Genomic DNA, 23,437 nt, shown 5'->3' with positions numbered 1-23,437 from the left:
AAACTCCTCAAGGTCCTGCACATTCTCAGGTTTTCCAGCATCTTTTGCAGATTTGAACCCTTTACAGCAGTGACTGATTTCAGATCCATCTTTTCACACTGAGGACAATCGAGGGACTCATACATAACTATTACAAAAGGTAAACACGTTTACTGATGCTCAAGAAAGCAACACGATGCATTAAGAGACGCAGGGTGTAACGTATTTGAATTGGGTGATCGGTAAACTACTTATTTTGTCTGAAAAGTCTAAAAAAATAAGTATTTTATGTAGCTTCTGAAGGGCAGTACTAAAAGAACAAATATGATTTACTCATTATCATCCTGTTCAAAAGTTTACACCCCCAGCTCCTAATGTATTGTTTCCTTCTGGAGCATCAGCGAATGTTTTCACCTTTTATAATAGTTGTGTATGAGTCCTTCAGTTTTCCTCAGAGTGAAAAGATGGATCTCAAAATCATAAGTCATTGTTGGACGGGGGCCAAATAGGCAGAAGATGCTGGAAAACCAAAGAATTTGCGGGACTTGGAGGATTTTTCTGAAGAACAGCAGGCAGTTGAACTGCTCAGGGCTGCATTTCCCAAAACACTTTAATCGTGAGTAGATTGTAGAACCTGCAGCCCTGGACAATCAGGGGACTCATGAACAACTATCACAAAACATAAAAACAGCTGTGGGTCATCCAGGTAATGACACAGTATTAAGAGTCAAGTGTAAACTTTTGAACATTTTTATAAATTATACATTTTCATTTTTATAAATTGTTTAATTTTTATAAAGTCCGTATATGTAAATATCTAACATTGCTTATTCAGGACAGTACTAAATGAAAATAGCATGGAATGTTTATGATCTCTCATTTTGTTATTTTATTCTTATTTTGATGGTGCCGTTAGAGTTGTGTGTGTTTGAGTGACTGTCTGAAATGGAGCGGTAATCACTGTCCTGACTTTGCAGTGTCCATTGCAAGTGTATTCATTATTGTGTTGGTTATCGATTAGTATAATTTTTTTTATTGATTTAAAAAATATATATATATTTTGTTTAATCAGTTTAATGATTCACTTGAAGTGTCTGTGTTTGCAAAATCATTTTCTCAATCTAAATGATTAGTTAAATGCTGCAATCCTGTTGTGTTTGTTGAATAATATTTGCAGTCCTAAAATTGAGTTTTGTTGATACTTTGCTGTGTTTGTGACTTTCTTTACTGTTTTTATGAGTGCGTATGACGCATTTTTGTGTAGAAGGCCAGTAGCATTTTAAAATGTATTAAGTGCACGGTAATTTACAGATGTTTACTGAGATATATGATTGGCCGTTTACGGAGATTTCACTGCTTGTGAACAGGACGATACGTGGATTTACCGGTGAGTGCGTCGAACATTTCCGGCTGTGTCTGGGAGTTTATCGCGTTAGTGAGCGGACTGGAAAACTGCCGCACACAAAAGAGTCCGTTTCTGTCCGTGTCAAGAAATCAGAAACGCCAGCGCACTTACACTGAAACTGCCGTTTACAGAGATTTATGTATATGGCATCATCACGAAGACGAACTATATGTTTATACGTGAAATTCTGGAGGGACGTCGGATGGCGTCGCGTGGTGACGTAATGACGTGTGCCATTAATCGATTCATGTACTATAACATGTAAAACGGGAACATGAAAGGATTATTCTAAAAGCAACTCATGTAAACACCTTAATCATAATATTGTCTTATTCAGAATAAGGTAAATAATAGATTACTGATGTCCATGTAAACGTAGTCACTGATAGATAACCTTCCACGCTGCGATGACTGGAAGAAGTTGGGGTCAAACCTTATCAAACGATTAATTTTCGTAAAAAAATATTAACGCGTTAAATTTCTTTGATTAATCGTACACGTTAATGTTGACACCCCTAAAATAAATATAAAACTATATAGCAACAAACTATATAACAGCAAAACACACAACCGTAATGTAAAAACCACACCAATAAAAATGACAATTCAGATCAAATATGAAGTTAACTGAGGCGCAATGAAACGACAAATGCTGATCACGATGAGTCCAGCGTGGTGACGGCAATCAAGCACAGCAGTTATACAGTATGTACTGCACACCAATCTCAGCACTAACAATAAATAAGCAGCAAAAATAAAAATAAATTTGTATTGCACAAGAAAAGTCCCTTATTGCCCATGAAATGAACATGTATTGCACATGCGTTACCCTTGAATGACCCAGCACTTATAAAGAGGAGTTATACAGCCTGATGGCCGCAGAGATAAAAGATCATCTAAAGCGCTCCGTGGAACACTTTTGTAAATACCCCAAATCATAAACACACATCTGTATGATAAAGCAGCTGTTTTTAGATCATCCCCTCATCCTATAATATCGTAAGTATTTTAAAATTGTGTCAATAACTTTGTAAAGAATGTAATGAAGATTAAAACAACATCATTTTCAATTAACTGACAGGACACTTTCTTTATGACACAGTTTTGGTTTTCATTTTGTTCATACTCAACAAAGGAGCAAAATATAGGAGGATGCTGACAGATTTATATAATCTTACCAGAGTTTCTCCAGTTTACAGCGAGGATCCTTCAGTCCATCAGAGAGCAGATTCACTGCTGACGCTCCTAGTTTATTAAATGACAGATCCAGTTCTCTCAGGTGTGAGGGGTTTGATCTCAGAGCTGAAGCCAGAGCAGCACAACCTTCATCTGTGACTCCACAATCCCACAACCTGTAGAGAACAATCACACTCTTCAGTCTCTCAGTTCAGGATCTACAGCTCAGAGAAGCAGCAGCTTCACAATCAGAGAGAAACCACATGATGAACAGATCCAGTCTAAGCTTCAGACCCACTTCTATGGGCTGCTTGAGGAGATTCATTTCAATATCAATGTCAGAATGTAATCTCTTCATGTGAGTACCACAAAGTTAACAACACATCTGTATAAGATATAAAAACACACTGAAAAATGCTGTAAGATACGAATCAGTAACTATTATGAATAATGATTATTAATTTTATTACTGTTGTCCCTGGCTACATATTTCTTATACGGCTGGGCTAGTTTTATTTCATATACTTTATGAGCTTACTTAAGATAATTACCATTTAAATCAATGTTTCATGTCCTTTATTATTTATTTAGCAGTCAGACTCCACTTTGCATCAGTGTCTTGATCTGTTTAAAGGGATAATTCACCCAAAAATGACAATTCTGTCAGCATTTACTCACCTTCAAGTTGCTCCAAATCTACTCGAGTTTCTTTCTTCTGTTGAACACAAAAGAAGATATTTTGAAGAATGTTGGTAACCAAACAATTGCTGGTAGTCTTTGACTTTTATAGTAGTTTTGTCCATATTATTGAAATCAATGGCTACCAGCAAATGTTTGGTTACCAACATTATTCAAAATATCTTCAACAGAAGAAAGAAACTCATACAGGTTTGATAAAACACACAGTGAGTAAATGACAGAATTGTCATTTTTGCATAAACAGTCCCTTTAAGTGTCACTTACAAAATGCTTTGAAATCTTCCTCTTTTGTTCACCCAAAACTCTTCAAACTTGGTCAGAATGACGTCAAGACGGGGCTGATTTTGTCAAACCTGTCATGTCAAACATATCAAACCTTAATACTCTTTTCAGGTGTTTTTGAGGCTTTTTACTGCAACTACACACAGAACACTGTGTTTCCCCGCCGACCATTATTACTGACAAACACCCGATAAACACTGGATATATTTAAGACCGTGTATGGTGGCTAGTTATGATGCCCCTAAGTTAGTAATGTTTTGTGAGACTAACTTCCATTAATGTCTTATTCTCTCTCTGTGACACGCACACACACACACACACACACACACACTGCCCATACATGCATAAAAATACCACAGAAAGAAAGCTAGTCAATATCACAGGAAGAGTGCCAGTTTTCACCTCTAAAAATCAGCATGATTACAAATGTGATACTGATTTTATGCAACAGTTCTATTAACAAGAAGTTAATATTAAGAGACTTACGTTTTAGACACTATATTCACTGTTTTTGCTCTATTTCGCCAACAACAACAACAACAAAATATTCCAAGCACAGCCACAGCACTGTTTTGCGTCTTTGAGCAACATGACGGTGTTTCGTTCCTGAATGAATCAACCGTTTAAATGATTCGGTTCAATCACTTATTAACAGTGAATTACTGCAACCTACTAGCGGTTTAAATCTCACAGTTAAAGTATCTTTTCATTTTTTAAATAATTGTAAATGTCAATATTCAGTGTTGTATGTTTAAAATAACAAAATATTATTTATGCATTTGTAACTGCAGGTTAAATGCATTCATGTGCCTCTGAGCTGAATTAAATAGTGTGTAAATACACCTTCATCTAAATACCTCTTCAGATGCAGCTTCTGTGTTTCCTCTGCATTGCAAAGATGAATTTTGTTGATACTGATATAATTAGTTTGGTAACAGCCCAAATGCCTTATTATTCTAACTGACTGATTAAGAATTTGACTCAAAAGATGATGCACACAGAAAAAGATTAATAAATAAATAAGGCTTTATAAAAGTAAAAATGGCCATAAAATGTAAAAATCAATTTAAACTTATTGGAACAGATTAATTTCTATCACTGCAGTGAACTGACCAGTACACAGAATATGAAGGATATCAAAAACAGGTTTCACACACACACACACACACATGAACAAAGGCATCTGCTAAATGAATAAATGTAAGCATTGATGTTTTCTGGTGCAGTTATATTCAAAGCTTCTCTATTGGTAGAGAGAAGCTGCACAGATGCAGATAATACACACACACACGCACAATATCTCTCTTCACATTGACTGGTTCTTTGCCTCCACATCATATATTAAAATCATTTATTACACAGCTCTCAGGAATACTGGCTTCTGATTGGTCAGTCACAACATTGCTATTTCCTGATAATGACCGTTGTCAATAGCAACGCTATATAACAGACCACTGCAAGGCTGGGAGAACCTCGGATACTTTAATCTTCTGAGAAACGGGAGGAAACTTCAGGAAAACTTCTTTCTATCCCGTCCCTTCCTCCACATCTCTTCCTTCCCTTCACTGATCCTTTCCTTCATCAGTGTGGTTATATGGAGAATACAGAGTACTATTGTCTTGTTTTATACAAATGCATCACATGCTATTTTGCTTCTCAGTTATCAGTTTATATAAAAATGAAATCAGAGGACTACAGTATTAATAGTACTGTCATGCTGTTTGTGTGTGAATTGCTTTGTGTGTGTGTGTGTGTGTGTGTGTGTATTTTGAGGCTTTCCTGAAGTCTTCTTTGAGCTCTCTGCTCTCATGTGGGTCCATCGTACTCTTTAGCAAATTAGATGTGAGCTTACCATTCAACCAATCATAACCTTCTGAGAGTGCTAGACTCGGCTTTGCACCTTTTGTGAATGACTTAAAACAGAAAAGAAGCCAATCCTCAGTAAAAATCGGGTTCTGGGGGATAAATATCATGTTATCGGGGTCACTTCAACCTGCGGACATGAAAAACAACCCGCAGCAACAGTGTTAAAGTAGCCCAATCAGCAACACTGAGGTGATGTAAAAGAGGAACGCAGGCATTTGGACCAAACCACTGCGAGGCAAGGGAGGGGGGGACTCAAAATATTTCTAAACTTAACACGCATTTTTGCCCCGTTTGCATTTGTGTTGTTTTACTACTTACAAAGTTATTTAAAGTATAAAACATTGTTATTTACAATACACAGCATTGGTTTTACATTTAATTAGATGTGAGCTAGGAGTCGTTTACAAGGCAGAGAGCTGAAACCATTCAATTGCGCGCAAGTTGAAGATCATTTGCAATTCATAGATTTCACATCTGAAAGAGACGCGTACGCGCGTTTTCTGTTCGTACGTTCATTCTATGAATCAAACGTATGTATATTTGAGAAATGATCGTAAGATCAAATTTAGGATGGTTTCTGCGCAACGTTTTATAAATGAGGCCCAAAAAGCGGTCCTATGTTCCCAGGGATCCGTGCTCTCCGGTCTGTTAACACATTTATTAATTAACTTGATGTTGAAAAGGTACATTATGGAAGACTGAAATGAAATCATTTGGAAAGTTGATGTAGATATTCAGTGCAGTTGGCTTAAGCCTGGAATACACCAAGTGATTTTTGCCCCAATTTTCCCCCAATTTTACAGTCTGAACAAGTTGATGCTAGTTGAGGAAAGTCGGAGCCAGTCTGCAGATTACAGCTGACAGATTCCACAGAAAATAGCGTAGTGTATGATGGTCACAGACTCCGATTATTTAGCTTCAGACTTTGACTCCATCCAGTCGGAGGATATCAAACATGTTTGATATTTTCAGCCGATTTTAGAACACGTATGTTTTCATTTGTCATGCGTCTCCTAGCAACAAGGCACAAGTTTCTGCGTGAGTTTGTTGTGATCGGAACAACTATAAAGTCTGGTAGTGTATGATCTTCAGTCGTGTATTCCAGGCTTGAGTTCAGATAAAAGATCATATAATAATTGAAAATTTGAGTGATTAGAACATACTGTATAGCCTGAGGAACATACTTATGTGTTTCTCATGTGAAATATAGATCTGGGGAAAACTAAACTACCTCTGTTGGCTACGTGTCTAGTGAGAATGACTCGTGAGCAGCAATCTTTTTATTTTGGGTATGTAATTTATATATGGGCCTTATGTCCAATTAGTGATGGATCAGATTAAGTAAGTAATTTATGTACCTCTCTAACAAAATAGAGTCTGCAAGAGAAGCCGTTTAGTCTTATTGCGCATAAGGTGCACAAAGCTGTGCTGCTTGAGTCCTGTACTCTCAGCGGGTTATGATTGGTTGAATGATAAGCTCACATCTGATTTGCTAAAGAGTATGAGGGACCAGGAAAGATTCAAAATACACACACACACACACACACACACACACACACACACACACAAATCCAAGGCGATTCACACGTGTGCATCATATATTTTGCATAAACTGAGAACAATGCTTACATAACAAAACTGTCAAAAACTTTTGAACAAAGATTAACCCCTTAACTGTCATCACCATTTTTGAAAATTCACGAGGAAGTGCACTATACAAACTTAAATTATTATAATTCATGAACGCTTTTGAATACAGACCTAAGGTTGGTCTCTTTTTAAAGAAGACAATTAGCAGATTATTACAGAAGTGAAATCATTTCATAAAATTAAAGTATTAAAATATAAGTTTAAATTTACTTTAAAGAAAATGTATTATACTATTTTTATTTTATTTTATATAAAATAGATATTTTAAAAAATAGTTAAAAATCCAAAATTGCTATAAAATGAAAGCCATATGTGTACATAAGTTGTGTTCCAAATTTGAAGTTAATATAAAAAAAATTGAGGTTCATATGCAATTTTGTTTAGGCGTTATACCAAGAACAGCCACCGGGTGCCATTCAAACTCCATTAAACAATTTTTTGGATGCATTTCTGTCACAAATCTATCAATTTCTCTCTCAATAATACATCTATAACAAAATAGCCACCAAATATGGAATCTTGAGACTCAGACCTTTCCAACGATATGTATTTTGTCAAGAATATAAAAAGTTTTGATTCTAAAAGACCGTAATACATTTTGTAATATGACACCCCGCTGAGGGGGAGGAGACCTAAAACATTTTGAAGTACCATTTCTATAGTAACGCAATGTCCGATTTCAAAACGGTTTTCACAGGATTAATGTTGAGATTTTAAGCTTTCAAGTGTATAACTTATGATGACTGCTAAAACGTGTGATAGGGAAAAGGGCAAGGAAATATAGACTTTTTGTGACAAAGGTCAGAACTCCTGTTATGATGAAGATTTATCATAGACTCTTGGCGCACTCTAGTCATAAATGAATCTATTACTGTTACTACATAATTTGTAGCAACAAAAAATGGTAAAATATCTATTTAGGAGTCTTAGATCTTTCAAACGATATATAGTTTGTCATGATTACATTAGGATTTAATTGTAATATAGTGAAGTAAACTTAGGCGTCCCGTATATGGGACGGTGACACTTTTTAGATTTTTTTTGTGATTACAGGCATCTCATTCTCATAACGTTACTTACAATTAAGTTTGAATGTCCACTGATGAAAGCGTTATCTTTGTCGTAACGTCAATATCCTTTCATTGATTTCTGATGACAGCTCCTCAGTGCATTTGTTAGCTGTTGTAAGTCAAAATATCTTCCGTTTAGAAAAGCGTTTATTTTTCAAAGTAAAAGTCTTTACTGCAGCGCTGACTCATAAAAACAGTCTGTTGTCATCTAATGGCGGAACAATAATGTCACTAAAATCACCACCATGTCTCAGTACTAAACACTATTAAATACTATTATTATTTATATAACATACTAATAATTGAATAATCATATTTAATGAACAACAACAACAGCCATTATAAAAGTTGCTAGACAATTCAGTCAACCGTAAGCAAAGGCACCGCGATACAGCATTGAATTTACATAAACACGATAAACTTTTGCCAAAACTATCTGCTCTGGAACAAATAATAGTTTAATGAGACCAAAGACTGGCCGTCAGATTTACCCAACATGAATTTATATCTGGTGTTTAACCGCTATAGAGACATCAGAGCCAGCGGTAAATCTCAGAAGATCTGGCCGCAGTGAGGCGCTCTCTGCGGGTGTAACGAGTGCTGAACTGCCGCTGAACCGCTGGAGATCCCGTCTCCGAAAACGTTGAAGCTAATTTTCAAATAGACCTTATCTTTATTAACAAACCGCATATTTTAAGTCCAAGCAAGCACATTCTCGCCTAAAAAATCCTTAAAACTGCATTCCGTGACACAAAACGGTATTATTTTTAAACTATAGTGGATTTGGGCGTCCGCCATGACACTAGACACACAAAACATAGATAGACCCGGCTAGAACAAGCGGAGTGATACAACATTGTGAAAGGCGTTCCTGTAGAGATACCAGTACAATATCTCACGGTTCTCAACCAATCAGATTTGAGAACCAGAACAAACTGTTGTATAAAGCTACTGTATATATGCATCTATAGACGCTCCCACGAGTTAATATGTTGTGGCCAGGACAAAACTATCCTAAGTGAACCGAACATGTCCTCCCGGTCGCAGTAAATGCTTCGTTTGACTTTTCGGAGATTATCTACTCTTCCCTGTGGATGACCTCTGACCTACTTTCTGTACGATCTGAATTTCTGCGCTTTGAATTGATTTTCCAAATTTCTTCTTCATCTTGAAAACTTGAAGCTGTATTTTTAAAAACTGGATATTTGCAGTCTAAGAATTCAGAACAAAAAATCTGCTGTTTGAAAATACATGTCTACTAAAAAACTGCCTTAAAAATATTCAGTTGTGTTAAATTTCAAATGTTCCATATTCAAGTTAAAAAAAATCAAATTCAGAACTATGTTATGTTTGATCTCAGAGCTGAAGCCAGAGCAGCACAACCTTCATCTGTGATGCCACACTTACTCAACCTGTAGAGAACAATCACACTCTTCAGTCTCTCAGTTCAGCAAACACTGGTATAAATGATATATGATTTTTTTCCTTTTACTGCTTTGGTAAGAAAGTACCTGCTAAAGTGGTAAATGTGATCATGTTTTATCAGTGTAGTGATTGTTGTCAGTGTGACTTACTGAACTGATCTGGATTCTTTAATCACAGGCAGCAGCTTCTGAAGAACTTCATCTGCTGTATTTTGGGCTCCAATAAACTGTTTTAGATTAAACTCATCCATCTTCTGCTCTGATGTCAGCAGCACATAAACCAGAGCTGACCACTGTGAAGAGGAGAGTTTGGTTTTTCCTATTTGTCCAGATCTGAGATAATCCTGGATCTCCTGCATCAGTGAATCATCACCCAGTTCATTCAGACAGTGGAACAGATTGATGGATCTCTCTGGAGAGTGATTCTCCCTGATCTTCTGTTTGATGAACTCAACTGTTTCCTCTTTCTTATAGGAGCAGCTTCCTGTCTGTGTCAGTAGTTCTCGTAAGAGAGTCTGATTGGACTCCATCGAGAGACCCAGAAGAAAACGCAGGAAAAGGTCCAGATGTCCATTTTTACTCAGTAAAGCTTCATCTACAGCTCTCTGATGCAGCTCAGATAATGAAACATTTTTCTTCTGGTTTAAAATCTTAGATAACACACTTTGTTTTGTTTGGTCAAACACATTTATGTAGTTCTTTGTAAAGGAGAGATGTGCATATAGAGCTGCTAGATGTTCCTGGATGCTCAGATGAACAAAGCAGAAGACTTTCCCCTGATTCAAGCCGAGCTCCTCTCTGAAGATCTGAGTGCACAATCCTGAGTACACTGATGCTTCTGTCTCATCAGTGCCACACTCTCTCAGGTCTTCCTCATAGAAGATCAGGTTTCCTTTCACAAGCTGCTCAAAAGCCAGTTTCCCCAGTTTGAGGATCATGTCTTCATCCTTCACCTTCTTCTCATAGTCCTTCTCTTGTTTGATGTTGGTCTGAAGGATCAGGAAGTGTGTGTACATTTGAGTGAGAGTCTTGGGAATCTCTCCACTCTCTGCTGGACTCAACATCTTCTCCAGAACAGCGGCTGAGATCCAGCAGAACACAGGGATGTGGCACATGATGTAGAGGCTCCTTGATGACTTCAGGTGTGAGATGATTGTATTGGACAGACTCTGATCACTGACTCTCTTCCTGAAGTATTCCTCCTTCTGTGGATCATTGAAGCCTCGCACTCTGTCACCGATGGACAAACTCAGAGGGATGAGATCAGCTGCTGCGGGTCTGGAGGTGATCCAGATGAGAGCAGAGGGAAGCAGATTCCCCTCAATCAGGTTCATCAGCAGCACATCCACTGAAGCTGATTCAGATATATTACACAGTTTCACTTTACTCTTAAAGTTCAGAGACAGGCGACACTCATCCAGACCATCAAAGATGAACAGCACTTTATATTCATCACTGGATATTTCCATTTCTTTAGTTTCAGGGAAAAAGACATGAAGAAGATCTGAAAGACTGAGTTTTTTGTCCTTCATCCGATTGATTTCTCTGAAAGGAAGTGGAAATATGAGCTGGACGTCCTGATTCTCTTTCTCTTCAGCCCAGTCCAGGATGAACTTCTGCACAGAGACTGTTTTTCCAATGCCAGCGACTCCCTTTGTCAGCACAGTTCTGATGGCTTTGTCTTGTCCAGGTAAAGGTCTAAAGATGTCATTGCATTTGATGGCTGTGTCCTCTGTTGCTGCTCTCCTGGATTGTGTCTCAATCTGTCTCACCTCATGCTCATTATTGATCTCTCCACTCTCACTCTCTGTGATGTAGAGCTCTGTGTAGATCTCATTCAGGAGTGTTGGGTTCCTCTGCGTCGCTGTTCCTTCATACAGACACTGACACTTACTCAGCAGATTTGATTTGAATCTTCTTGGTTCCAGGTGAGAGTCACAACTGAAAGTATAAAATACTAAATTACAACAAATTAGATGAGTAAAAGTGAGACATATCTTTATATCTAGACAGAAATATTGTACCTCATATTAGATGACATGTGTTTTCCTGTAAATGTTCCTGGAGTGTCCACAGACTGCTCACTAATTATGGCCAAATATGGACAGAATAGAGACAATACAACTGAGTAGATATAACAGAAACCATAATTCATCATTCTGTGTTAACTCAGCCAGCAAAAAAATATTGCATTTGTTTTCGGGTGAAAGAAATATAGAAATAAATAACAAAGCCAAAATATTACTATAACAGAGACAACAGTATAAAGAATAGAATAAAGGGTAAATAATTGCAGTTGATTTTATGCTTGGTTGACATAAAAATTGAAGGACTGTTCTCGAATGTGAAGCTGTGTCTCAATTGACCTTACAACAGAGGTTAGTTAACTAAGCCCACCACTTTTCAAGGGTCCTGTCCATCAAACAAAATGATGCTTGCTGATGTACCTGATGATTTTGGAGTAAAATGCAGTTCATCATCTTACAAGCTTTAGAATTAGTTCATGTTGAAAACATAAATATAATGGTAATATAATGGAGATGAGACTATAGTGAAATTACAAGGAAATCTACAAGGGAAAGTGTCAAGAAGTCAGATATTTGACAAAACTGGAACAAAACTTATTTTAATCATATCTCAAAATAATTGCCAAAAAGGAGTTTGTATTTTTTATTAAGTTAATTTTAAAGTTCGATGGACAAACTCAGAGGGGATGAGATCAGCTGCTGCGGGTCTGGAGGTGATCCAGATGAGAGCAGAGGGAAGCAGATTCCCCTCAATCAGGTTCATCAGCAGCACGTCCACTGAAGCTGATTCAGATATATTACACAGTTTCACTTTACTCTTAAAGTTCAGAGACAGGCGACACTCATCCAGACCATCAAAGATGAACAGCACTTTATATTCATCACTGGATATTTCCATTTCTTTAGTTTCAGGGAAAAAGACATGAAGAAGATCTGAAAGACTGAGTGTTTTGTCCTTCATCAGATTGATTTCTCTGAAAGGCAGTGGAAATATGAGCTGGACGTCCTGATTCTCTTTCTCTTCAGCCCAGTCCAGGATGAACTTCTGCACAGAGACTGTTTTTCCAATGCCAGCGACTCCCTTTGTCAGCACAGTTCTGATGGCTTTGTCTTGTCCAGGTAAAGGTCTAAAGATGTCATTGCATTTGATGGCTGTGTCCTCTGCTGCTGCTCTCCTGGATTGTGTCTCAATCTGTCTCACCTCATGCTCATTATTGATCTCTCCACTCTCACTCTCTGTGATGAAGAGCTCTGTGTAGATCTTATTCAGGAGTGTTGGGTTCCTCTGCGTCGCTGTTCCTTCATACAGACACTGACACTTACTCAGCAGATTTGATTTGAATCTTCTTTGTTCCAGGTGAGAGTCACAACTGAAAGTATAAAATACTAAATTACAACAAATTAGATGAGTAAAAGTGACAGATATCTTTATATCTAGACAGAAATATTGTACCTCATATTAGATGACATGTGTTTTCCTGTAAATGTTCCTGGAGTGTCCACAGACTGCTCACTAATTATGGCCAAATATGGACAGAATAGAGACAATACAACTGAGTAGATATAACAGAAACCATAATTCATCATTCTGTGTTAACTCAGCCAGCAAAAAAATATTGCATTTGTTTTCGGGTGAAAGAAATATAGAAATAAATAACAAAGCCAAAATATTACTATAACAGAGACAACAGTATAAAGAATAGAATAAAGGGTAAATAATTGCAGTTGATTTTATGCTTGGTTGACATAAAAATTGAAGGACTGTTCTCGAATGTGAAGCTGTGTCTCAATTGACCTTACAACAGAGGTTAGTTAACTAAGCCCACCACTTTTCAAGGGTCCTGTCCATCAAACAAAATGATGCTTGCTGATGTACCTGATGATTTTGGAGTAAAATGCAGTTCATCATCTTACAAGCTTTAGAATTAGTTCATGTTGAAAACATAAATATAATGGTAATATAATGGAGATGAGACTATAGTGAAATTACAAGGGGAAATCTACAAGGGGAAAGTGTCAAGAAGTCAGATATTTGACAAAACTGGAACAAAACTTATTTTAATCATATCTCAAAATAATTGCCAAAAAAGGAGTTTGTATTTTTTTTATTAAGTTAATTTTAAAGTTCGATGGACAAAATGACGCAGGGCTGTTTCCTTCTGCCTGAGCCGGGATGTTCACTGTGTCTGTACAAAGTCAAGGTGGCTCTCAGTTTTTTAAATCTGTGAGTACAGATAGTCTGCCGTAGTGTCCTGTATTTTTAGGGACAGGTAGCAGTGACTTCTGTTCTGTTGATGTGTTTTCCCATTAAAGTGATGTAGCTGCTTCATTTGTGCTGTAATTTGATGGTAAAAAAGTTGTACCTCAGATCAGTTGATATGCTTCTTCCCTGAAAACGTAATGGTACGTCCATAGACCGGTTACTCTTCATGGACACACAGCTGGGCTCTGATGAGTTTGATCTGTCCCCCTGAAATTGACTTTAATAGAATAGCAACATTGGAAAAGAGATAATATAATACAGACAAGAATCAAACTGGTTGATTTTACATGAAAATGAATTCCACACGAGAATGTTGTCCATCCAAAAAACTAAAAATGCCGAAATAAATGAATCTTAAGATATGATGAAGAGTGATGACACTGTCCAAGGATAATGTCCTCTATCATCCACCTGTCTATCTATCTGTGGTGTCTTTGGTGTTTTGGTAATTAAAGACTGAGTGAGTCGCATGTAGATCCCGACACCAGAATAAGAAAAAGTCAACAGATCACTACACCAACCCTGACAAACACCCCATACACCCTGGTTTACAATGAACCTTAACATTAAGATCATATGAAGACTTTGACATACCTGCATCCTGGAGAAAAATCTCCATCTCTGGACGCTTGACTTCTAATCAGTAATCAAGATTTCACTTCTGGCTTAACTGCCATCATGTTATTGTATGTTAAGAACTGGCATCATCTGAATCAGCAGATATTATTTTTCAATTAGATATTGACTTTAGTTTACACAGAAAATTGGGAGACACGCAGCTAAATAAAAAATAAATAAAGATGTTAAAGTGAAAATAGTTGCAACGATGTGGTTTATAACTTTGGCTTTTATGATTAGGCCTAGATATATTAAAAAAGTGTATTTTAACATAGAGTCTATATAGGCCTATATGTCCAAAGATAATTAATAATAAGAACATCATTGATGAGTTCAAAAATGCATATAATGTACTTCATGAGTAAGTTACATTTCATGGTTACTTACTTATTGAGGAAGTCGATAACTTTTCTTGCCGCTTCACTTTAACACTTGCTCGAAATGTAAGCTTACTAGACAACTTGAATTTTCTCAACAACCTCACGTAAATTCCTACAAAACATACATATTAGAAATCACTGGATATTATTTCTAATGAGTTAAAGATTCTTAAACACTTGTGTAAAATGGCGCAGGCAGAGAAAGCACAATACAGACTACTTTCACTTTCGTAGTTACTGCAGTCACGTGCCTGCGCTGGAAATGTGGGCTGTACAAACCAACAGAAGATTTTGATTGGTTTGTTTAATGTCATGTGGGTTGTAGTATCGGGTCACGCTCCTGGTGGCGGTAGTGGGCGAATTTTTTGCGATCCGTCAAAAAAACGAAGAAGACGGCTTTCAGCGGCGGCACAGCAGATGAGTGGAAGAGGTAAGCGTCATGTACAATTTGTGTTTGTTTTGTTTTGTAAAAAGTATTACAAGCTGTGAAAAGTGCATTTTCTTGGTGGCTTTTGTACAACGTTTTCTTAGCACCACACACATCTTACAATCTGTAATGTGCCTGACAATATCTTTTTTTTCTACAAACAACTAATTTGCTCTCCAGGTTATGGATACTGAAGAGCATAAGCAGGTAATGTAATTGCATGGCATTGTAATGTTGTAACACTTTCTATGAAGCCCATATTTATAATACATTATAAGGGTATTTTTAAGGCATTATAATGAATGCATAATGCATTATAAAAAAAAACTTATAATATGTTATATCATCTTATGCATATTCATAAGAACAGTTTTATATGTATTATAATATTTACTTATTAGTGGTTATAGCTTTTAAGAGTATGATGATTTATAACACACAGTGAACACATTGCATCCAAGTTACAATGGATTATATTTCTCATAGTTATAATGTATTATAAGTCTCACATCTTGCCACCTTTCTATGCTACTTTACTTAAAGCCATCAATGACCACTTATAAGTATAGTAATAATAATAGTAATATTTTTTTTTCTCTCAAACAGCCATAAGATCAGATATCAGATCAGATTGCTTTGAACTATTTTTATTTTAATATCAGTTTGATTATTTCGATGGTACCCTTTAGACAGCTGTTGTTAAGTAACTCTGCAACATGTCAACTAGCAGTCATTGGAGTATTAGTAGTATGTCTGCTAAATATATGCTAGCACTTTATTTTGATGGTTCCCCAACAGACAAACTGACATTTTTTTAGGTGTTACCAATTGAAGTATTTTGTTGTTGTTGTTGTTGTTGATCCAACTAATTTTCTAAAGAATAAGGTATATTTTCAAAAGTATTAGAACACATCTCCTAACCTCCTTATCCACAATGTAATATAATTAAAACATGGTTTAAATAAAATTTTATTTAACACTAATAATAATCAGTTATGTGTAAATGAATGGTGAATTTTGTCTAGTAGTTTTTAAAAGGAATACTTCGTTTAAAAATAGTAATAAAGTCTAATTTACTTGGCCTAATGTCGTCCCTTAAAATTTCTGGACACCATTTACTTGCATAGACATACAGAGCTGAGAAATTATTCTTGAAATGTTTGTACATGTTCAACAAGAGAATAAAGTCATGCATATTGGATGGCATGGGGAGAATGTTTTAAATTTGGGTTAACACTAATGCTCATTGTGCTTCTTGTGTACCCACCAGGTTATGTTGGGAAGGGCAAGCGAGGCGAGCTCCGTGGAATTTACTCGGAAGCAATGCATCCGGGATTTTGCAGTGTCCACTACATGCATGTCTATTGTGCTGAATGAATGATTGTACATAATTTGATTCATCAGAAATAAAATCTTTTACCCACCCTGAGATTTCAAATTAATACATTGATTTGTGTAACATGTTCTGAAGAACATTAGTCTGTCATTTGATTTTTAAAAAATATGCAACATAAAAAATATGCAGTACAGGCAAATGGTAACTACATTTTCTTAACAGTACTCAACATTTTCTTTATGTATCACACATTTACCTCTAGAGTGCAATTGCATCTCACTTTAAAATCTAGTGGCAATACGTGTGCTCATTGGCGCCCCCTCCAGCTGGTGGCGCTCTAGGCGACTGCCTAGCTTGCCTATGCCTAGAAACAGTACTGGTCCCTAGCAATAATTTTGATCAAATAATTAAATATATGTATTTGTTTTTGTCATTTCAGACGCATCCGAAACATCATATCATTGATATTACCTAACAAGTTAAAGTAAATACATTAGAAAACTGCGTGCTCTCAAGGATGCGCATTTAATACATGTGCAGAATGTATAGTCGCACACCGGACAAGAAGCACAGCGCTCACAGGTACAACTTCAGGAATGAACAAAGTTGCATTGATGAGTTTGAAGTATGGTGTTTGTTTGACAAAACAGCAAACGGAAAGAGAAAGCGCGATCTATGGCTATTATTAGCTACCTATATAAAGCATACGTACAGAAAGACAAACGGGAGGAAAGATACACGATCTTTCAGCCTGGGATGTCCCCACCAATCTCGAAAGCAAACCTACGCCCTTGATGAGCACAAACTGATTTATTTAGTTTCAGACTTTGATTCCATGCAGTCTGAGGGTATCACACACATTTGATATTTGGAGCCAATTCTAGAACACATATTGTTTATAATAGTTTATAATGTCAGAAAGTGTGTGATGTTTACGGTGTTAAAAATGTTCAAGTCGTGTGGTGAATTCCAGCGACGTCACTAGATGTCCTGAACACCTGTAGTTTAATCACGCTCCGCCGGGCCCTCGGCAGACATCAGTACGGGCCCTCAATGCTTCTGGGTCTCCTGTACTCAGTCTCTCTTTTCCTCCTCAGGTGACACACTTATTTTATTTTTTAATTTTCTTTCAATTTTTAAATTCACTGTTTAAGATTTTTGTAAAGCTCTCAGTGCCTCCTGTTTTACTCACTACGATATTTAGTGCCATCAGTTTTGTCTTTATCAGTGTCATCCAGTTTTTCCTTTGTTTCTGTCCAGAATATTGAAAGGTTAGTCTCACAGTTTAGTATTAATTTGCTGTTTAAATATAATATTTCTAAACATCCACTGAGTTTCTCTCACCTGTGACTGTCACTGTGATCAAGGGTTCTTCATCAGGGTCCAGAGCTCTGTATGATCCTGCGTCTCTGGCTGTAAACTCATTAATGACCAGGTTTCTATCTCTGATGGTGATCCGTTCGCTCTGAACTCCATCAGTTCTGCTCCAGACCTTCATCCACTCTGTGCTTCTTCTGCTCTGAAGCTGCACTTTATAAGCGTTTGACAGCAGAACATCCAACTTCAGCTCCTCACCTGTTTTCACAGAAACCTCATCTGAGGAGAAACAGTCATTCGTTATTATTACAATGGTGTCAATCAATCAAGGACAGAAGCACATATCTAGAATTAGGAAGCAAAAAATCCTATATTGGAAACCACTAATCTGAAAATTAGACAGGACATGTCCCATTCAGTGTCTTTACTAGTTATAGTCTTATAAGCATTATTAAAGGAAAACTAAAAAAGCACATGCACATTTGACTTTACCATGAATATGAAGTTGGTACATCTTGATCTGTCGCTCCAGCTCTGCCTGATCATTATTGTAATAGACATTTAAAAAGTATTTTCCAGCGTCACTGAAGCTCAGATCCTTGATGACAACGTCACAGTTTCTTTGTTTAAATACTCGTCCACTACATTCTTCAGTGTGACACACAGGGATGATTTCTGACCCACTGTTTAAACTAATAACAGAAATCTCATTGGCCTCATATTCACATGACAGGGTGATGTTGCCTCTCTTTTCTCCTGTCACAGGTATAGTGGAGGTTTCTGCAAATACAGACAGTAAATATTTATTTAATACAATACAAAGTTCAATGCAAAGTATACACACAAAAATAAATGTGTTGTTTCCCTCTATTCTCTGTAATGAAGCTCTTCATAAACTATTCTAGTAGAGTTAATTTAGTCAACTGAATATATACAGTCATGTGAAAAAGTTAGGACACCCTTACTGTTAACATAAGAATTAAGAGGGTAAGTAGCAGTGCTAATCAAATGCCTTTGATTTACTGAAGTCTGAGCGCCTCTATAAAAGCAGATGTTTTGGCAGTTTGCTGGTCTGGAGGCTTCAGGTGTGTGTTAACACAATGTCAAGGAGGTAAGACATCAGCAATTATTAGAGAAGCAATTATTGCTGCCATCAATCTGGGAAGAGTAATAAGGCCATTTCCAAACAATTTGACGTCCATCATTCCACAGTGAGGAAGATTATTCCCAAGTGGAAGACATTCAAAACATACACCAATCCTCCCAGGAGTGGACGTCCCAGGAAATTCACCCCAAGATCAGACCGTGTAACGCTCAGAGAAATGGCAGACAGCCCAAGATCTTCACCGCATGCTCCACAGGCCTCAGTTAACATGTTAAATGATAAAATTCATGACTGTACAATTAGAAAAATATGGGACAAGTATGGCATGTTTGGAAAGCTTGCCAGAAGAACGCTTCTTCTCTCTATTCTGCAACACCCCAGTCATAGTCAAGACCTCATCCTGACTGAAATCATGTGGGGAGAGTTGTGTATAAACAAATGCCTACAAACCTCAATAAACTGGAGCAACGTTGTAAAGAAGAGTGGGACGAAATTCCTCCAGAACGATGTGAGAGACTGATAAAGTCATACAGAAAATGATTCATTCAAGTTATTGCTGCTAAAAGTGGATCTATACAGGCAACTTTTCACACATGGCTTTTCCATCTTGGCTGTATTTTTGTTAATCACATAATGGCACGGTGAGATATGTCATGTTATATTATTCATCTGAGGCTTTATTTCCAAATTTTAAGACTTTCCTCGGACCAGATCATTTTTTATTGTCTCCTAATACAAAAAGCCATGGAATTCAATAGGGTGTCCTAACATACATACATATATATATATATATATATATATATATATATATATATAGAAATGAAGGCACCAAGTAGCTATTTATATTAGAAGTGACACATTACAAATGTTTCAAATGTTGATGACAATAGAATAAAACGGTAGCAGATATATGAGTGCAGTTAGTGAATTCCTGAACAGTGTTTAACTAATCCTCATCCTTCCCTCGGGCCATTTTGACCCAAAACTGATTTTTAAAGAAATTTTAAAAATCGTGTTCTTATCGGAGTGGTGCAAGACTTACATAAATACAGGTGCATCTCAATAAATTAGAATGTCGTGGAAAAGTTCATTTATTTCAGTAATTCAACTCAAATTGTCAAACTCGTGTATTAAATAAATTCAATGCACACAGACTGAAGTAGTTGAAGTATCTGAAGTATCAGACTGAAGTATCTCAACAAATTAGAATACTTCATAAGACCAATAAAAAAAAAACATTTTTAGTGAATTGTTGGCCTTCTGGAAAGTATGTTCATTTACTGTATATGTACTCAATACTTGGTAGGGGCTCCTTTTGCTTTAATTACTGCCTCAATTCGCGTGGCATGGAGGTGATCAGTTTGTGGCACTGCTGAGGTGGTATGGAAGCCCAGGTTTCTTTGACAGTGGCCTTCAGCTCATCTGCATTTTTTGGTCTCTTGTTTCTCATTTTCCTCTTGATAATACCCCATAGATTCTCTGTGGGGTTCAGGTCTGGTGAGTTTGCTGGCCAGTCAAGCGCACCAACACCATGGTCATTTAACCAACTTTTGGTGCTTTTGGCAGTGTGGGCAGGTGCCAAATCCTGCTGGAAAATGAAATCAGCATCTTCAAAAAGCTGGTCAGCAGAAGGAAGCATGAAGTGCTCCAAAATTTCTTGGTAAACGGGTGCAGTGACTTTTGTTTTCAAAAAACACAATGGACCAACACCAGCAGATGACATTGCACCCCAAATCATCACAGACTGTGGAAACTTCACACTGGACTTCAAGCAACTTGGGCTATGAGCTTCTCCACCCTTCCTCCAGACTCTAGTACCTTGGTTTCCAAATGAAATACAAAACTTGCTCTCATCTGAAAAGAGGACTTTGGACCACTGGGCAACAGTCCAGTTCTTCTTCTCCTTAGCCCAGGTAAGACGCCTCTGACGTTGTCTGTGGTTCAGGAGTGGCTTAACCAGAGGAATACGACAACTGTAGCCAAATTCCTGGTCACGTCTGTGTGTGGTGGCTCTTGATGCCTTGACCCCAGCCTCAGTCCATTCCTTGTGAAGTTCACCCAAATTCTTGAATCGATTTTGCTTGACAATCCTCATAAGGCTGTGGTTCTCTCGGTTGGTTGTGCATCTTTTTCTTCCACACGTTTTCCTTCCACTCAACTTTCTGTTAACATGCTTGGATACAGCACTCTGTGAACAGCCAGCTTCTTTGGCAATGAATGTTTGTGGCTTACCCTCCTTGTGAAGGGTGTCAATGATTGTCTTCTGGACAACTGTCAGATCAGCTGTCTTCCCCATGATTGTGTTTTGAGTTGATTAGCTGATTGGCATGTCACCATATTCTAATTTGTTGAGATAGTGAATTGGTGGGTTTTTGTTAAATGTGAGCCAAAATCATCACGATTAAAAGAACCAAAGACTTAAACTACTTCAGTCTGTGTGAATTGAATTTATTTAATACACGAGTTTCACAATTTGAGTTGAATTACTGAAATAAATGAACTTTTCCACGACATTCTAATTTATTGAGATGCACCTGTAAATATATATATATATATATATATATATATACATACACACAAACTCTGACACAATCCAGTAAAGATTTATACCCAAACGAAGGGCTGACTACAGCATATCCCCAATGCAGAAAACACTCACATAGACACACACACACACACGCACACATTGATGTTTCTGCTGGGAAATTACCTTCAATTTGGCTTTTTTTTTTTCTTTCTTTTTTTTGTTTAAAATATATATATATATATATATATATATATTTATTTTTTAAAGTATCAATATATATTTGAATGCATAAAACCCAAACTGAAGCTTCAAGTTGGCCTTATTTTACATGTTTCACTTGCACAGTTAAAAATCTCCATAGGATCCTTTAGTGGCAGTAACCATAAAATGCAATTTTATGTCATTTCTCTCCACCAGATGGCATCAGAGACACAATGTGACTCAATTCAAAGTGTATCTGTAGGTTTTTGATAGAAAAGGACTGAAATTGTGTCTTTGTTTGTTTTTTGGTGAAATAATGTAAACAAATTGCTTATTTGCTCATTCATATATATATATATATATATTTTTTTTTTTTTTTTTTTTAAATATCCAGAAATAAGGTAAATAAAATAAAAATCACCAAAAATAATTGTAAAAAAAAAAACCCTTCATAAATATTTAGAAATAAATAAATAAAATAAAACTGGATCAACGCTTTCTGGACCAAAAAAAAGTTGGTGTCATTTTTACCCTTCAGGTCGTTTTGACCCGTGAGGGACACTTTTGTTACAGGAGGGACGGATATGAATGAACTGAAATGAACTGCATCGATAAACCTGTGATGTCAGTGTGTGTTATTTATGTAATATGATGTGAAATTTCTACCATCAATATACAAATATCCACCAAATCACTTGACTGAGTGACACAACAGAAAAACAATTGACTAGATTAACTCAGCTGACACTGAAAATCAAAAAAAAGTATTTATTAACATAAATGATACTGACCGCTGTAACAGACAAAGCCCAGCAGCAGCAGCAGATTTAACCTGAAGAGAAAACAGAAGAGCTGTTATGAGACATACAGACTACTATAAAAAGTTACGGCAAACTCATTTTATTTGAAAATTTGTACGTTAAAAAAATATCCAATAAGAAACATAAAACTATACATTTTTATCTGTGTTTCATCATAGAAACACAATGGCATGTTTCCCCCCCCCCCCCAATCATAGTCAAACACAATGCAAAAAGAACAAGGTAAGTATAAAGCATGCGTAGTCAAAATATATGGAAATGAAGAATAAGAACAACGACAAAAATATAAAGTGCACATATTTGAAAATTAATAAAAATAAAAACCTAAAGAAAATGAAAAGTACTAAATAGAACAGTTACATAAATGTTAAATTTCTATTTAATAATGTTTTTATAAGTTTCTTATTTTGTGTTCTCAAGTTTAAAATGGTTTTAAAGTTCATTGTGTGATCAGTATTACAAATTATAAAAGTGTGCTGCTTTTTTTTAGAGGATTACAGTGTATTCAACTAGCGATTACATTCAAAATAGCATCAAATGAACCGACAGGAGGTCTTTCAAGGCCTCAATGTAATGCTTTAGTTCAGTTTTAAATAGGCCTAATGTAATGTTAGGTTTATTATTAGTCAGTTTTTGTTTATGTACTGTATATGGTATTTCACTTCCATAATTATTAAATTAATCACCAAATTTTGCTCCAAAATCTTATTTTTATACAACAAAAATACATTTTCCAGAGAGTCAAATCTTTAATTTTGTAAATATAAATATTAGATATTCAATATCTATACAAAACAACTGGGTAAATACACAGGAGCGCCGCTATGTGTTCTGGGTCCCCTGAACAGCATATTTACTCGGGTA

At 36.5% G+C, this 23,437-nt stretch overlaps 2 protein-coding genes and 1 long non-coding RNA gene across 15 annotated transcripts in view; 2 read left to right on the top strand and 1 right to left on the bottom strand.

The window, feature by feature from the left end:
* LOC131525559 (ribonuclease inhibitor-like) overlaps positions 1-23,437 on the top strand; it is a 214,923-nt gene that overhangs the window by 12,961 nt on the left and 178,525 nt on the right. The window lies entirely within an intron of this gene.
* Positions 1-23,437, bottom strand: part of LOC131525557 (NLR family CARD domain-containing protein 3-like) — a 185,625-nt gene that overhangs the window by 31,974 nt on the left and 130,214 nt on the right. For 12 of the 13 annotated variants that reach the window (XM_058753331.1, XM_058753336.1, XM_058753337.1 and 9 more), the window contains one exon: positions 2,563-2,736. In XM_058753331.1, the coding sequence (XP_058609314.1) occupies positions 2,563-2,736 (174 nt within the window). Of the gene's footprint in view, positions 1-2,562; positions 2,737-8,137; positions 9,540-23,437 lie in introns of those variants that run through there. The other variant, XR_009267247.1, reaches the window with a different exon arrangement.
* Positions 15,177-16,695, top strand: LOC131525566 (uncharacterized). Its single transcript, XR_009267257.1, has 3 exons — positions 15,177-15,269; positions 15,447-15,473; positions 16,537-16,695. It is a non-coding gene; the product is annotated as an uncharacterized LOC131525566 (long non-coding RNA).

This window comes from Onychostoma macrolepis, chromosome 19 (genome assembly GCF_012432095.1).
Source record: "Onychostoma macrolepis isolate SWU-2019 chromosome 19, ASM1243209v1, whole genome shotgun sequence".
Taxonomy (NCBI): domain Eukaryota; kingdom Metazoa; phylum Chordata; class Actinopteri; order Cypriniformes; family Cyprinidae; genus Onychostoma; species Onychostoma macrolepis.
The sequence above is the reverse complement of the archived record's forward strand: the minus strand, read 5'-3'. Positions and strand labels throughout refer to the sequence as shown.